The sequence below is a fragment of the Acipenser ruthenus genome, chromosome 1 (assembly GCF_902713425.1).
Source record: "Acipenser ruthenus chromosome 1, fAciRut3.2 maternal haplotype, whole genome shotgun sequence".
Classification (NCBI taxonomy): domain Eukaryota; kingdom Metazoa; phylum Chordata; class Actinopteri; order Acipenseriformes; family Acipenseridae; genus Acipenser; species Acipenser ruthenus.
Window position 1 is genome coordinate 50,257,901 of NC_081189.1, and position 17,758 is coordinate 50,275,658.

The following is a 17,758-nucleotide window of genomic DNA, read 5'->3' on the forward strand; positions in this document are numbered from 1 at the left end:
TGCACAGCACACAAGGCCCCGGTGGGACTTAATCAGAACCTAGGCTAAAAAATAATTATACGCGTATATGAAAGCTAAATTATTTCAGAATTTAAATAAGAGAGAGAGAGCAAGTGAAATATCAGCTTTGACTGATTAGTGTGGCAAAGCCCTCGCCTCTGGCTCGTTGCAACCTTTAAAAATTACTGACCCAGACATAGAAACTGGATATTAGCACCGTTGCGCACGTTTATTTGCAATAAACAAATAAACAAAAAACAATCAATCAGCCTAACTCCTGAACGGAGCGCTAACTAAACTCTTCTTGAAAGGTCCTAACTAACACGCTGGACAGCTAACCAAACAAGTGCACACACAGTACCTTTTGTTTCTGACCACACAGGTCTCCCCAGCACATGTAGCTTCACAGCCTGCCACACAGCCCTGACTGCAGGGTTTACAACCCTTTTATGCAGGGCCTCTTAACTCAATTGGAGCCAGGTGTTCCCCTCTGGCTCCTCCTGTGGCATTCTGGGGAATGTAGTGCCCCTCACTACCTCTCCTCCCCCTACTCTGCCACATTAGTTAGAGCTCACTCATTCTCAGGCAGGATGAAAGAAAAATGTCACTGATCCCTATGCGACAGCCATTTATATCTCCTGGGGGCGGAGTCAACGTCTGATGCAGATGGGGTTAAAGGAACAGCTTTGATATAAGTGCTCAGGTCAGGTAATTCTGGCTGTAAGAGATATATCCCATTCGGTAATGGTTACATTTCGTACTTGAAAGGGAACTAAGCCTAAACTGACAAACCCGGGTTTTCTACAGCTGCCTGTTGATATGAATTATTCTGATTTGTGTCATTGCACACATTAATACTTTAAACTCTATGAATTTGCATAATATTACATTTTAGCTGTTTATTATTCCATATATACATTCTTAATCTTCTTTAATGACTGTTTTTGGAATTTCTGTAATGAGGCTATTATATAATGACCACTAGGGGTGCACTACAGTTTTTTACCCCTTAAACATTGAAGAAATTGACAGTGCACACCCCAAGTGACCTTTTTTATACTGGACACCATGCTCAGGCTTGCTCAAAGTATGCCAAGGGTAAAAATATGCTGGTGACTAATAAACAAGTAATTTTTACTGCCCCATTTATATGCCCCAAACAATTAATATTCACAGTACAGACATTGTAGATCAGTTTTTTGTTTTTTTTTACTGTTCCTTTACCTTTTTAGGTTTTTTTTTTCTTTGTTAAGGTGATTAGATTACAGTATGAGTTCTCTAAAGTTCTATATCAGTAATGTAGGCTAGATCAGCCACAGGGACTTTATATAAGTAAGCAACAATACAGCAAAGCAAAGGAAGCTTATTCCAAAGTGGCAGATCACTAGATAGGGATGACGTACAAATGCAAAGACACTTTGACTGATGAAGGGCAGCTCCGGAACACAGTATTTGAGTAATTGCAATAAGAACAACTCAGGAGGACTGCAAACATTGTAAACATGTAAGTGGGCAGAAAGAAACTATGAAAATTCAATTTGAAGCTACATAGGAAACTATAAAATGTCATGAAATGTTCACCCTTAAGATAAAATTGTAGTTTTACAATGAATGACACAAACATTGTTTATATTGGAAAATCATTACAGAAGACAAACAACTAACATATACATTAAATAACTCAAAGGCTGATGACTTACCTGTGAACCTGTGGAATACCTTCCAGGAGTTCGGGAACCAGATGTTTTCCCTGAACCAATAGAGGTTTCTACACTCTTCCCACTGCAACAATGTGTGCGCAGACACTTGCCATACTCCTTACGCACCTAAGCAATAAAAGACAACCTCCAGTATCAAGCATTTTTTTTTTTAAATAACTTGTCTAGGACCTAAAAGGTCTCCAAAAATGTGCTTTAAGAAAATACATTAAGGCAAGACTTGCAGCATTTATTTATTTATGTTTGGTAATCAAGGAGCAAAATTTAAATTGAACAAAATAAATGTTTTGTAAGGTTTATTTCCCCTCTGGAAATCTGGTAAAGCTCATAAACATACCATTCAGTTTTTATACAATAACTAAAAATATACAAAAATTGTCTCCCTTACAGTATATGACAAAAAAAAAAAAACCTGTGAAAAAGATGTTTTTAATAAAGACTTTGACATAATTATATAAAATGTCATCTTTTACACCAGAATTTAAAGTGAAAGTCTGGTGCAAACTTTTGTTCCCAAGGATTTTGTTACAAAGTGTGTCAATAAATACAAATATGGTGGATTCTTTTTTTTTTTTTTTTTACCTTTTTACACCTCCATTGTAGCATCTATACTTAAACCCTTTTTACTCCTCCATTGTAGCATCTATACTTAAAATACCTAAAAAGGCACATGCTTAAGCCAATGACAAAACATTCTGCTGTGAGGAGTCTAGATCTGTTTTAACAAGCTTCTAAACATACAAAGTGCCTGAGCACATAAACTGTTTGTGTTGAGTTATTAAATCGGTTTACGAATGAGAGACAAATATTTATTATTATAAGACTACCTACCACAGGACAAGAAGACAACAAATCACATCGATTTTCTTATTAAATGCATTCAGCGATAAATGTAGAGCACAATTTTAAACTATATTTTAAAAAAAAGTGCTGCCACTACAGAAACACCAAACATTTAAAAACAAGGCATTCTAATAATAACACATCTCTTGGCTGCATGGAAAAAAAATAGGTTTTTTTTTTTTTTTTTAATAAATGTGTCATAGTTTCATATTCAGAAGAGACAATAGCTTGGTTTACAAGTAGCTGGAAAACTCAAGGGGCTGGTTTTTCAAAACTTTGGTAATGTAATTTCCGCACTTGACCGGGATTGTATTGTGAAATTGGGTTTTTCAAAACATCAACATGCGATCGGGATTACTGTGATCCAGCAATCATTTTGCTCCTACTGCAAAGGTGGATTGCACTTTTAAATAATCATAGAACACAGATATTTTATTTGAATTTCGATAGAAAACACACACTATGGGCTCTATTCATAAAGGGTTAACGCCTGTCGAAATGAGAAAACCGGAGCACATGATTGGATTTCGTCCATAGCTGCCTATTTAACGGCAGTTGCTAGTCATAGGAGATAATTAAGATGTGTCGTTAAGTCCCAATGATTTCACTATGTAACACAATTTTTGTTCCTGGGTAGTAAGTGTTATTTCCTAATTGCTTATGCCTCAAAAGTATAGAAAATGGCTATTATTCCCCACAAACTTTGCTTTTGTGACCAGGACAGTGATATTTTGAAATTTACCTATTTCCAATGAGAAAATGGGCGAATTTGTGTCTTTTCGTTCACATAAAGTCAGAAAAAAACAACATGTGAATCCAAATTAACATGTATTTATACTAAAGTAATACAAAAATGACTACAAAAGATTTAGAAGTGAGTAGTTTTTCGAGATTTACGATTATACTGTAAATCACTTTCACGAATCAGCCCCCAAATGTAGTCTCCCATCATGTTCTATTTATACTGTCCTTGGTAGCGGCGTTCAAAGTCCAGTATATCCTGGTGGAAGCGCTCGCCTTGCTCCTCTGAGTACGCTCCCACGTTCTCCTTGAATTTATCAAGATGAGCATCAAGGATATGGACTTTGAGGGACATCCTACAGCCCATTGTGCCGTAGTTCTTCACCAGAGTCTCAACCAGCTCCACATAGTTTTCGGCCTTGTGATTGCCCAGGAAGCCCCGAACCACTGCGACAAAGCTGTTCCAAGCCGCTTTCTCCTTACTAGTGAGCTTCTTGGGGAATTCATTGCACTCCAGGATCTTCTTTATCTGTGGTCCGACGAAGACACCGGCTTTGACCTTTGCCTCAGACAGCTTAGGGAAGAAGTCTTGAAGGTACTTGAAGGCTGCCGACTCCTTATCTAGAGCTCTGACAAATTGTTTCATAAGGCCCAATTTGATGTGCAGTGCTAGCATCAACACCTTATTATTAGTATTATTCAAACGTCCTCATACAGTGATTTCTGTTTATTTTTTTATTTTTTTATTTGTGCGTATGGAAATGTCTTTACCAGCATTGCCAAACAAAACGAAAATACAAAGTATTTATTGAAAAAATATTTTTTTTCTAAATTATGACATGTCCTGAATTTTTGGCAGATGTGATAGGGGCATCGGAATCAGGTTTTGCAAACTGCCCGTGACTGGCAGCTGAAGACAGGTTTCGGTAGGAGGCTACTGTCGGTGGATTCCGTTTTTCTTTTTTCTAACAGCTACCGACACCACCCAGGGAACATTAACAATGCTGATGATGTCAAAAAGAGGCAGATTTTCGTTCTTGAACGACTGTATACCCATCCATAAAGTGCTTTGCGACAGTCGTCCGTTTGCTCAGATCATTTTATGAACAGCAATATGGACGACTTTCGTTAGTTTTAAACAAAATTTGTTTTATTACGGCAGTCGGCAAGTACTTTTATGAATAGGGCCCTATATGTCCAAATAGACACATTTCACATATTTTATTTAAGCTGTGTATCCATGCTGGCAAATTAACGTGTCTGATTAAGAAAAAAACGCATTTAGTGGTATAGCTGTTATAAGAACAGCTTTGTTTTCAACTAATTTGCAGATGTCCAACACAAATGTTTTGTTTTTTTTAAATGTGTGTGTGTGTGCGTGTGCTGTGTAGAAATAAAGATATGGGGAAAATGACATATCTTTAATTTGAAACGTCAATGGAGGCTCCTTCTAGAAGTAGTTCTTTACAATGGCATCCCTCACTGCCCCTCCAGCAAGTCGATCCTGTTGTGGTTCTGCTAAAGGTGCATCATGGTGTCCTGTCTGAGGCTCCGGCAGGTCTTCGCTCAAATCCTCACCTTCAGTGTGGCTAGTGATGTAGCATGCTGGTAGCAGGTCCATATGCAGGTAATTCAGACAAGTGAATCATCTCTTAAACACCTTGTTGATATGTTCTATTGTGCGTCTCGTTTTAGCATGGGTATTGCTGAAATACTCCTGCATTGCTGTAGTGGGATTGGCCAGGGTAAAATTGAATTGTCTGTTTTTTTTCTTTCTTTTTTTTCTTTTTTTTTATAAAACATAAGAAAGAAATAAACCTATGCATTAATACTCATAATTATCACCGGTCTCATTTCTTTTTTAAATTAGGCTATATCATAAATAATGGCCTATTTAAAAAAAGAAAGGAGGTTATAAATAGAGCCCTGTCTAAATCGCAGTAAAAATTAAAAAAAATAAATAAAATGTGGCTCAGTTGCGGACAAAGTAAGAAAAATTGCGGAAAAGTAATTATAGCTCTTTAATAATTGCAGTAATTTACAAAATCCAATGGTATTCATTTTTAAAAATGTAAAACATAAAAAGAACAATGAGCTAAAATGATATGAATGCTGTAGGATTGTTTTGTATTTATTTTGCCAATTAATGTAGTTGCATAACCAGAAACGTTTTATCATATATGCATTCATACAAAACAAACACACAAAAAATACGTCTAATAGTCTCAGTAGTACATTTTAAAGGAATTGCAAAATCGAATCCAGTAATCTTGACCTTTACATTTTACAAGCATTGAAGACCAGTGTAGAACACACACTTCTCATTCATGCCGTGTCGCTGCTTTGTGAAGACTTTGTGAAGATGCTGCACGCTCAGCATCTACAGAATTAGGCAAGATCGATAGGGATTGCTTTGTTGTCTCTGCTAACTATAGAAAATGCTGTAGAACTACAGGTGAATCCCCAAATTCCCCAAGATCATTTACTTCACATTCACAAGCAAAATTTCAACAAAGAACAACGACAACCTTTTAATGAAAAAAAAAATTGTAGTCTACTTCAATAGGAACAATGGCCTGCTATATTATATCTATAACAAAAACATTGTCAATGTAAAAAAACAACAGCCGTTTAAGGTGGTGATATCAAACACAAAAGCCCAAGTTAGGAGAAGCAATTGGGGCAACCTGGTCAAGCATCAAGCAAATAGGCACAATTGGAAAGGTGCTGGGCCCAACATTCATGCAATTGTTGCTTCTAACTTGGCTTCTTCTTTTCAATTGTTTATGGAGCGGGGGAGCGGAGCGGTGTAATTCCTTGAGTGGACGTTTCCAGCCCGCTCCTTTACAGCATTGAGAAGAACTGAGCACGGTTTAATTTTTGGACAAAAGAGGTGACAAATACAGATGCGGTCACTTTACAGTATTTTCCATCATGCCTGTGCATGGTAACCACTCATTTTCCAGTTTCAAACCACAATTAGGCACTTTTATGTTTTGCAGACTTGAGAAGACTTTATTTTTCTTTTATATTCAATGTGATTGATGTGGCACTTAATTAATCATGATTGATATATATATGATTGATGTATCTACTATAGATACTAATGAGAGCAAAACAAATACAAGGGAACCGCATATCTTTTCAAGAAAGCTGGGAGACTTTGTATAAAAGGATTTTATATTTTTAAACACTGCAATAACAGTTCTGCTTGTGAAGCATCCACACTGTGATTTGACAGAACAGGTGATTTATTTGCACTGTGCAGAACCTTGTTTTCCCATCGGTGCTTGAGCCCCGGAGCACTCATGGAATCACCGCCTGTGCACCTATTATCAGTGATTAAAGCCTGGTTTTCAAACAAACTGATTATCGCTCACCAATACTGTATTGGTATAAGAAAAGTGTGTTTTAAAAAAAATAATTTCAGCTTTTCAGTCACTTAAAATATGCTGACGATAATGTAAACAACACCAATCTACAGACAGCGAATCCCTAGCTTTAAACGTGTTACTGTTTATAGATAAGAACTCAACTTTATTATGAATATTGTATTATTATGTTTTAAGCAACATACTACAATAGTGTTCATTATAGTAATTGTTTGTTTATTAGTTTTAAAATGTTTAGTAAAACGTGACCTATTGTTTGACCTTGTTAGTGCTACAGGTGTGAGAAACTGCACCCCATGAGATAGTGCGGGCCTTCAGCACCGTTGGCTTTACCACGCATGCGCACGTTATGTGACGTACAGGGAATTCACTTTAGCATAGCTATACCTACAAGAAACTGCATCCCGTGCAATTGTGCACCCCTACTTTATTATATTAATATTCATATTTAGCTGTTTATGTTTAATAAAATATGTTGTTTTATTAATAAATAGGTTGTTCCGCTTCCTGTTTTTTTCACACTGTTAGTAATGTGAACAATTCACGTGATTTCCATTCCACCTTTGAATGTATTTTTACGCTTTAACAAGTTTTTTTTTTGTTGTTTTTTTTTGGGGGGGAGGAGGGTTGTTGTTGTTTTAAAGATGTTATTTAACGGCTGAGTAATCATTCTCTGTGTTTGTTTACTTTTTTTACAACAGACCTTGTAACGCAAACTGCATGTTTGACAAAACAAATTTATACTGTAGCGTTTTTGTCAGGTTTATGAAGCAGGACTCACGGAGACAGTGTGGAATTCTCGGTCTCGAATTTTTATTTGAATAAACAGAGAATTCCTGTCAGGGGCCAGAATTCACGCCACTAAAACAACAAACCCTTATTTATCCTCTATTGCTATCTCTCTCGCTTTCTCTCAAGTTGCTGTCACTCTCTCTCACTCTCAGTCTCAGTCTCCCCTCTGTCACTCATCCACCACCTTATATAACCTCTCCTCATCTCCCGCCGCTGTCCGGCTCAACCAATCGACCCATGGTCTGCAGTCCCCCTTTTCCCACTGCCAACTAACGGCGTGACCCGTTCCCCTTACAATACACATAACATAAAAGATAGACAAGACAAACGGGACAGACAACAAGTCCTGCAACAATACAATTGTCCGGGTCGTTACACAGCCCCCCCCCTTAGTCCCTCGTCCTCGATCATCTCCGCTGGCGTGCGGAGCTCACGACCCAGCATGAGCAGAGCTGGAGTGCAGGCAGTGGAGTCCTGCACAGCTGAACGACAGGCCATCAACACAAGAGGCTGGTGGGTGTCCCAGTCTTTTTGGTGGCTTGCGGTGGTCACAGCCAGCTGTACGGCCAGTGTGCAGTTGAAACGCTCAACCAATCCATCACTCTGCGGGTGGAGGGGGGTGGTCCAGGTCTTCCGGATCCCCAGGCGCCGACACATCTCCACAAAGACCCGGGACTCGAAGTTGCGCCCCTGGTCTGAATGGAGCTCCTGGGGGATCCCGAACCGGCTGAAGAACCCCTCCAGCAGTGCTTCAGCGACCGTCTCTGCCTCCTGGTCTGGCAGAGCGTATGCCTCCGGCCACTTCGTGAAGTAGTCAAGGGCCACCAGGACGAACCGGTTTCCCTTTTCTGAGCGCGGAAAGGGACCTAAGACATCCACAGCGACCCTCTCCATGGGTCCACCGACCTGGTACTTCTGGAGGGGGGCGTGCGACAGGCCCGGGGGTCCTTTTCGAGCAGTGCAGGTGTCACAGCGCCGGTAGTGGTCCTCAACGTCCCGTCTGCACTACCCCCAGTAGAAGGACTGTCGGAGCTGCTGGAGCGTCTTCGTGACCCCGAAGTGGCCGGTGCCTAGGGTCCCATGGTGGACCATGAGCACCTCCAGGCACAACGCTCGGGGGACGACCACCTGCCATCTCACCTCCCCTGTTGCTGGCTCCTTCCACTGCAGTTGGAGGACACCATCCTTCAGACCCAGCCCTGTCCATTGCGACCAGAGCCCCCAGGTGGCAGTAGAGTATCTTGCTACCTCTTCCCAGGGTGGTCTCCACTGGTCCTCCAGCCACTGCAGCACAGGACAGAGGTCTGGGTCAGCCTCCTGGTGCCTCCTCCACTCCGTCCTCTCCACTGGCACCAGCGTACAGCACTGCTCTGTACTTCCGGAGGACAGCTCGGCCTCCTTCTGTTCCCTCCAGTCGCAGTGTGCACAGCCCTCCTGGGCACAGGGTCAGCGGGACAGGGCGTCCGCATTAGCGTGCTTCTCCCCTGCCCGATGCTGGATGGAATAGTTAAACGCTTGTAGTTGTTCTATCCAGCGGGCAACCTGTCCCTCCGGCTCCCTGAAGGTCAGGAGCCACTGCAGGGCTGCGTGGTCCGTCCGCACTGTGAAGGGGAGCCCACAGAGGTAGTGGCGGAAGTGGCGGACTGACTCGACCACTGCCAGCAGCTATCATTCAGGCGTCTGTAGTCGACACAGAAGCGCCACCTGCCATCTTTCTTCGGAACCATGACCACCGGGGATGTCCAGGGACTGTCTGAGGGCTCAATGATTCCAGCCCCCCGCATCTCCTTCAGTGCCTCCTCTGTAGCCTCCTGGCGGGCCAGTGGTTGGCAGCAGGGCCGCAGCTTGATGGGCCGGGCCTCCCCTGTGTCGATGGAATGTTGGACCATGTGTGTCCGGCCGACGTCTTCAGGGTTGATAGCGAAGCTATGGCGGTAGGTCAGTAACAGCTCCCATAGCTGGGCATGTTGCTCCGGGTGAAGACCCTCACAATTCTGGTGCCAGACTGCGGTCACTGTGGCAACAGTGGGGTCCTCCATAGTACCTGAGGGGGGAGCAGACGAACTTGGGGCTGACACGGTCGTCTTTGCTACTGATGGGGGCTTGGAAAAGGAGGGTCTCCATCCCTGGTGGCAGGGGGCCTAGGGAAGGGCTGAGGTCCCCTGGGCTGGCATGGAGGGCTGTGGGAGTGGAAGTCCTCTCCAACGCTGGGCCTGTCGGAATGCTGTGTTGCCCCTGGGGGCAGGGGTCGGCGATGGGGTCAGTACGCGCTGGCGTGGTGGGGTCCGGGAGAGGGCTGAGGTCCCCCGGCCCAGCGTGGAGTGGCGTGGGCCATGGCGGTGTAACAGTGGGTATGGCTGGCTCATTAGCTCCCCTCTCTTAGCAGTCTGGCCCTGACGAGCATAGGGGTCCCGGTCACGGCCCAGCTGCCCTGGCGGGAAGGCTAGCCCCTCCGGATGATGTACTGTCCGCCCAGCCAGTTCTATGGCCAGGTTGCTCCTCCCTTTCATAGGCATCAGCTCCCCAGTGACTGTGCAGAGTTGAACAGTTGTGGGTTCCAGCCGGACCCCCTCTGGGAGCACATCGGGGCGGACCAGGGTCACCGTGGAGCCGGTGTCCACCAGGGCGGTACAGGGGACCCCCTCAATCTGGACAGGAACATGACAAAAGTCCCCTGCGGTGGTTCTCCCGACTACCACAGCTGTTCTGTGTGGATTGCTGTCAGTGGCTTCAGGAGAGTGGGGGGGCACCTTCTCCCCGCTTGGCGGTCGGGCCTCAGCTGTATGTGGTGCAGGTGGACGGTGGTAAGTATGGGAGACAGGATGGGGAGCCCACGTTGTCCCACTTACGCGGGCCCCTTGGTGTTTCCCGACAATGAGCGGGTGGGTGGGGCTGCAGCGGAGGGGCATCGCCGCTGTAGGTGCCCAGGTTTGCCACAGTTCCAGCACAGGCACGCGTGGGGGGCCTGTGTGGATATGGTTCGGATCAGGGCGGCCAGGTCAGAGATCCAGGGAGGAGCAGCGTGGCTGTCTGCAGTCTCCTCCTCTTCCGCTTGGGCTTGACATGCAGTGGGCCTGGGGCGGTCGGTCCATTCTCTCCCCTCTCGCTGGTTTCCCCCAGGGGCCCAGTCACGCTCACCCTCCTCGAGCACAACCTCGACACATTCTGCGTGGGCCAAGGCGAGCTCTAAGGAGGTTGGGGCAGCGAACCGGACCTGCTGGCGCAGGGCATTAGGGGTCAGGCCACGGACAAAGGCCTCCATGGTCAAGTCCCCTTGCGTGGCTGGCGGGTAGTCGGGGTACCCCCGCCAGGCCAAGTACAGGACATCTGCTGCAAGCACACCCAACTTCTCTCTGGGGCCTCTGATCCGTGTGGCCAGGCGTTGGTGCAGGCCGACAGCAGGATCTACTCTCCCAAAGCGGCGGTCCAGGGCCGTGGCGATAACATCATAGCTGTCCAGCTCGTCTGGGCCCAGGTCTAGCAGCACGTCCAGGGCTGCCGCTAGCTGGCCAGCTTTCTCTGTTGGGATCCATGGATTTTTGAGCGCAGCCATCTTGAATTTGGCCTGGTATGCCTACCATGGCGATGTCCCGTCATAGCGGCCTGCTTTTACCATACTTCGGCCCGCCCCCTGCATCCTGTCACTCATACTTGCTCTACTTCCACTCCCGTGGTCGGCACGGGGCCCATCTCGGGGCCTAGCTACCTGGATCCCCACAAAACAGTCACTTAGTTGTGCCAACACACTTTCGTAGCTGTCACCGTGAGCTACATCAATAAACCGGAGGTATGGTAAGGCATCACCGGTCAGGCTGGTGATAATGCCTACAGTTTTTTCCTTATCAGTCCATCCTTCTAATTTCACCATTAATTCAAACTGTATTAAGAACATGCGCCAGTCGGCCTTACCATCATAGGTGGGTTTGTTGATGCAGGCCCCTGTTGATCCAGCAGCTCTGATGTTGCTCCTGCACACCGTGATGACGTCACTTCTTCCTGGACAATTTTTTCTCCATGGACGCTCAATGCCTCGTGCTCTGCCCCACTTCCGCCCCACTGTGACGTTGCCTCCTGTTTGACGCGTCGTGATGCTTCAGCCGCAGCTCCGTCTTCGCTATCGACGCTGATGACACACTGATCCCCTGCGCGTGTGGCAGATCTCCCGACCACAACCTCTGCCATCTTGGCTCTTCGTTCTGTTTCGCCCCGCAGGCTCCCGCCTTGTATTCGTTCCCCGCTGTTCTTGGTCCTACTGGCGCTTGTCTTTTGCACACCAACACAGCTTGTCTCCTCCCAGTGGCGGTGAAACTGCCATCTCCGCCGGTTCCTGCTTCATTTTCCGAGGCAAGTGCACCATAATCCCGCTTCTTACACCAGTGTAGTGTTTTTGTCAGGTTTATGAAGCAGGACTCACGGCTACGGTGTGGAATTCTCGGTCTCTAATTTTTATTTGAATAAACAGAGAATTCCTGTCAGGGGCCAGAATTCACACCACTAAAACAACAAACCCTTATTTATCCTCTATTGCTATCTCTCTCGCTTTCTCTCAAGTTGCTGTCACTCTCTCTCACTCTCAGTCTCAGTCTCCCCTCTGTCACTCATCCACCACCTTATATAACCTCTCCTCATCTCCCGCCGCTGTCCGGCTCAACCAATCGACCCATGGTCTGCAGTCCCCCTTTTTCCACTGCCAACTAACGGCGTGACCCGTTCCCCTTACAATACACATAACATAAAAGATAGACAAGACAAACGGGACAGACAACAAGTCCTGCAACAATACAATTGTCCGGGTCGTTACAATACTTTCAAAAAAAGAAGATAATTGTAAAATAGTAATACTAATATACATGTATTTCATTAGCTATTCAGTATGATTAGAATAAAGCATCAGGTTTACTAGTGTTGCCAGCGATTACATTGAATTTTTTTTTAAAAAAAGCATCTCTGCCTCTATTTACTGTATTTTTAATCCACAGAGACAGGAAGAATGGAGTCAGGAGAGACGATGAAAAAAACCTTGGGTTAATTGCAGCGTGGCAGATTTTTGTCCACTTGATAGGTGAATTGCAATGTTCTATTTAAACTGGTTTAATTGAGTTTTAAATCTGGAAACGAGTCTTCAAAAAGACGGGACAAAAAGGGTTTTTCAATTTCAACCTGCCACAGTGGCTTAATTTAACTCATGTTGCAGTCAGTCCATCCAGCAGTAGGTTTAACTGCGGTTATTCCAACCTCGGAGTAACACTACATGAATATATTGCAACGTCAGGTAAAATGTTATTAAAATACTAAAGCTGTTGGATATATATTTTAATTTAATCAATTTGCAGTTGAAAACATTGGATGTATAAATAACTATACTGCAGCTCATGCTGTGCCTTAAACTATGTCATTGTAGATTGTTGTGTTGTGCACTTTCGTGAATACGGTTTATATCTATTTTCTGTTGAATTTGATATTTTAATATGTGCTGGTGTATCACCAGCAAATATTAAAATTTATATTTTAATATTAAAATTAATATTAAAACGTGTATCAATTTATTTACAGCATTCTTCAATAAAATAAAAGGTGTTTTCATAGCTATGAGATATTGCATCCCTTACAAAAGGTGTTTTCATAGTTATGAGATACTGCACCCCACCCCAGAAAATGTTTTTAATAGCTATGAGATACTACACCCCCTCGGAAATTGTATTTTAATAGCTATAAGATACTGCATCATCCCGTCAAAACTTCATAGCAACCTAACAGCAGACATTGCAAATGTGTAACCGTAACGGTAAACAAAACACTGCATTACATTAGAATGCTAATGATGATTGAAAAATGCATGTTTCCCCTCGTTCTACATTTATCACAAAACGAGTTTGAGTGCAGTTTGCTTCATTGTTTACTTTTATTTCATATTTGTTATCATGACTATGAAAACACCTTTTCTGAGGGGGTGCAGTATGTCGTAGCTATGAAAACACCTTTTCTGAGGGGGTGCAGTATCTCGCAGCTATGAAAACACCTTTTCTGAGGGGGTGCAGTATCTTGTAGCTATGAAAACACCTTTTCTGAGGGGGTGCAGTATCCTGTAGCTATGAAAACACCTTTTCTGAGGGGGTGCAGTATCTTGTAGCTATGAAAACACCTTTTCTGAGGGGGTGCAGTATCTTGTAGCTACGAAAACACCTTTTCTGATGGGGTGCAGTATCTCGTAGCTATGAAAACACCTTTTCTGAGGGGGTGCAGTATCTTGTAGCTATGAAAACACCTTTTCTGAGGGGGTGCAGTATGTCATAACTATGAAAACACCTTTTCTGAGGGGGTGCAGTATCTCATAGCTATTGAAAAAAACTTTTCAGAAAGGATGCAGTATCTCACGACAATTAAACACCTTTTCTAAGGGGGTGCAGTATCTCATAAGCAGGTTGGCGAGAGTTCCGCTGCATGAGTTGTCAGCAAATCATAACCAATGTGTAGTTCAGAGGGTTGCAACTCAAGCTTTTCGGCTGACCAGTCGATTTGATTGGCTGTTTGGCTGTGTTCTGACTATACTCATGAATATGCATTTTACTTCTTTAATGTGATCCGCTGCGAGGCTCCTTGCAAACCGCACAGCCCTGAACTCAACAACCCCCCCCAACTCAACTACTACCAGTCAAACCTGTAGTAACCCACTTACTTCAAATGGAAACGTCAAATTCTTCTAAATACACCAGTACGGAGAGTTAAGGTTTCTGGTTGTCGGGTTTTCTTTCTGAGCGGTCTGCTTGCCTTTAGTGTTGTAATTAAAGTCATTAAACCATATCAGTTTCATAAGTTAATCATGGAAAGATGATAAAAATAAGCTCAACTATTTTTTTTTTACCTATACATTCCTAAAACGACAGTGATGATCGCTTTACCGTCGCTGCTTGGAGGTGTAGCTACAGAAATGTTTCATAAAACAAAGACTTCACCCTCGCTAAACTAGTCATATAAAATGAGTAATGATTGCGGTGATTAATTATGTGTTTGCATTATAAGAGCACTACTTAAAATGCAGAGCAATTCATTTTATTCCCCCGCCCTTATTCTGCATGTTAAGTTATTCACTGGAGTGAAAGAAGCATTAAAAGTTAAACGGCTCGTTTTAAATTTTAATAAAAACAGTCGGCATAAAACTTATTTAAAAGGAGGTACATCGTCAGAAAAAACAGCGAAAAATAAATAAAAAACAATATTAAATTGAAAGACAGTAGCCTACTACACACATCAATCACACGTTATAACACGTTATAAGTAAATAGTAAAGATGTTGAAAAGCACAGCGGGACTCAGGGATTCGTGTATGCACACGACGACGGATTAAATGCATTTTATTTTGCGGCAAATCAATGTGTAAAAGAGCCTAGATAAATAATAATTACTATGCTTTTTTTTTTACTGAGGCCCGTGCCTCTGGTGCCTTAGCTGGCTACAGCCTAGAACATTGACTAAATATTACTTTACACTGAAATGGAACTCAACTGTACCTTATGAAGTATATTAAGTACTACATGTACACATTAAATTCACATTTTTATTTGTTAATGCATGCTGAAATAATAATAATAATAAAAACCCATCAATTTCACACAAATATAATCGTTAAACACCTCCAATGGGAAGATGTGCACTCGCCGTACTCATGGACGTATTCTATTTTCCTTTTGTTATGTCAGATCGGGACATGAACTGCATCAAAATAAAGGGATGAATTGCTATTTAATACGTTAATAGTACATAATACTTTATTGAGATATTTTGATTTTAAGCACGAGAAGTTTTGTTTCCACCTTTCTGTTGATAAAGGAAGGGGATGCAGTATATCATGATGGGTGCGTTCACGACACTTTTTTGCCGGCAGATTGCAGACGGGAGTCTGCGCGTAACGTCACGGTCTGTGCAGACGGAGCGTGGACAGCTTTGGTAGATGAACAACAGTTCTGAGCAGAACCAAAATGGAGGTGGTGTTGAGAGAAATTCTAATTGCAGAAGAAGTGGAGATAATTAATGACATTACTCAATGTCTTAATTAATTAGGCGATTCACACCCCCTGACTAGGTGGCAGTAAGAACATAAGAACATAAGAACATAAGAAAGTTTACAAACGAGAGGAGGCCATTCAGCCCATCTTGCTCATTTGGTTGTTAGTAGCTTATTGATCCCAGAATCTCATCAAGCAGCTTCTTGAAGGATACCAGGGTGTCAGCTTCACAACATTACCAAGGAGTTGGTTCCAGACCCTCACAATTCTCTGTGTAAAAAAGTGCCTCCTATTTTCTGTTCTGAATGCCCCTTTATCTAATCTCCATTTGTGACCCCTGGTCCTTGTTTCTTTTTTCAGGTCAAAGAAGTCCCCTGGGTTGACATTGTCTATACCTTTTAGGATTTTGAATGTTTGAATCAGATCGCCGCGTAGTCTTCTTTGTTCAAGACTGAATAGATTCAATTCTTTTAGCCTGTCTGCATACGACATGCCTTTTTAACCCGGGATAATTCTGGTTGCTCTTCTTTGCACTCTTTCTAGAGCAGCAATATCCTTTTTGTAACGAGGTGACCAGAACTGAACACAATATTCTAGGTGAGGTCTTACTAATGCATTGTAAAGTTTTAACATTACTTCCCTTGATTTAAATTCAACACTTCTCACAATATATCTGAGCATCTTGTTGGCCTTTTTTATAGCTTCCCCACATTGTCTAGATGAAGACATTTCTGAGTCAACATAAACTCTTTTTCATAGATCCCTTCTTCAATTTCAGTATCTCCCGTATGATATTTATAATGCACATTTTTATTGCCTGCGTGCAATACTTTGCACTTTTCTCTATTAAATGTCATTTGCCATGTGTCTGCCCAGTTCTGAATGCTGTTTACCACCAAACATTGCCCCTCAACATGGTCTGAGGAGAGAGGCGCTCTCGAGAGAGCACCTGGACTAAATTTAGACTATCTTTGCAGTACAAAACCTTAAACATAAATTGCTGCAATCGCAATGTCCAACGAGTGAGATGTGAGGTTGTTTTCGGAGAATTGAAAACCCATGATAATGTGGCATGGTCAGTGACTACCTCAAACTCTGTCCCTTCCAGGTAGTGTCGCCATTTCTCCACTGCCCATACCACCGCAAGACCCCCTTTTCAGAGGTTGAATAATTACCCTCAGCACCATATAAGATTCGAGAGGCGAAAGCAATTACTTTCTCACCTTTCGCTCAATTTTTTTTTATCAGGGTTAAACGAGCACCTCAATACAGAAGGCTCAATTGTTTTTTTTTTTATCAGGATAATCAGTTGTGGGGTTAAACAACTGTTAGATGCTCTGCAACCAAGCTAGAAATCTTGAGCACTTTTTACTGAATTTTCAGTGAGCTGACGAACTGGTTGATTTTACTTTCACGAATACTACTGCCAGATGGGTATTTTTCATTAAGATCCCCAAGTAAGGTCATATAATGTCGCTCCAAATTGCTGTTTTTTAAAAACAAGACGGTTCTCTGGCACATCAAGCAAACTGGCTTTCCAGAGTCTTCAATAAAAAAAAAATATATTCCCCCGTCCACCTCTCCTGAAACCTATGGTGCTTGTCCTGAACTGCCCGGACTTTCCTCCTTTTTGCAGTCGTTGTGGCTTCAGTTTCATTTAAAGACCCTTTAGTCCCAGCAGCTGATCCACTCATAAATAAAGGGCTGATTGTGCAGGACATCATGGTTTGCACTTTTGTTGTCAAGTTTATCTTTTTTTTTTTTCAATGGAATAAGATACCACTCCATCTTTTCTTTCATTCACTGCATTTGCGCGCGCCTAGCTGAGCTTGAAGCAGAGGCCGAAATGTATTCTGGGAGTTGTATTTTACCCACTCCCCGCATGTGTTTGCAACGGTGACAAAAAACTACATGTTCATTTCAATGCATTTTTTTATTGGTAGTTTTAAAGATACAATACTTTTAAACACTAAGCACTTTTAAAGGTTCCTGAACAAAATTAATCGCTGTTTTTTTATTTCTACATTAAATGAAAATAATTAAATTACATCTTATCACAAGGCGAGGCATCAGCAACAAGCCAACTTTGTTTGCAACAGCAGTCTGAGAAACCATAGGAGATTCCAGCTCTTTCAAGAGTTCTGTGTGGTTGGGGGGGCGCTCTTGAGCAATGAGCGAGTCTGTTTGCTCCCGCAGATGCTTTTATAAAACAAAAGGTTAAATGGTATTGTCAGTCTCTGACATATTTTTTCAGACTCTGAGGATAGCC

General features: G+C 42.9%; 1 protein-coding gene across 13 annotated transcripts in view; it reads right to left on the reverse strand.

The window, feature by feature from the left end:
- The window catches only part of adgrl3.1 (adhesion G protein-coupled receptor L3.1), a 450,501-nt gene that overhangs the window by 34,317 nt on the left and 398,426 nt on the right, over positions 1-17,758 (reverse strand). For all 13 annotated transcript variants that reach the window (XM_059026057.1, XM_059026051.1, XM_034035060.3 and 10 more), the window contains one exon: positions 1,701-1,826. In XM_059026057.1, the coding sequence (XP_058882040.1) occupies positions 1,701-1,826 (126 nt within the window). The remainder of the gene's footprint in view (positions 1-1,700; positions 1,827-17,758) is intronic.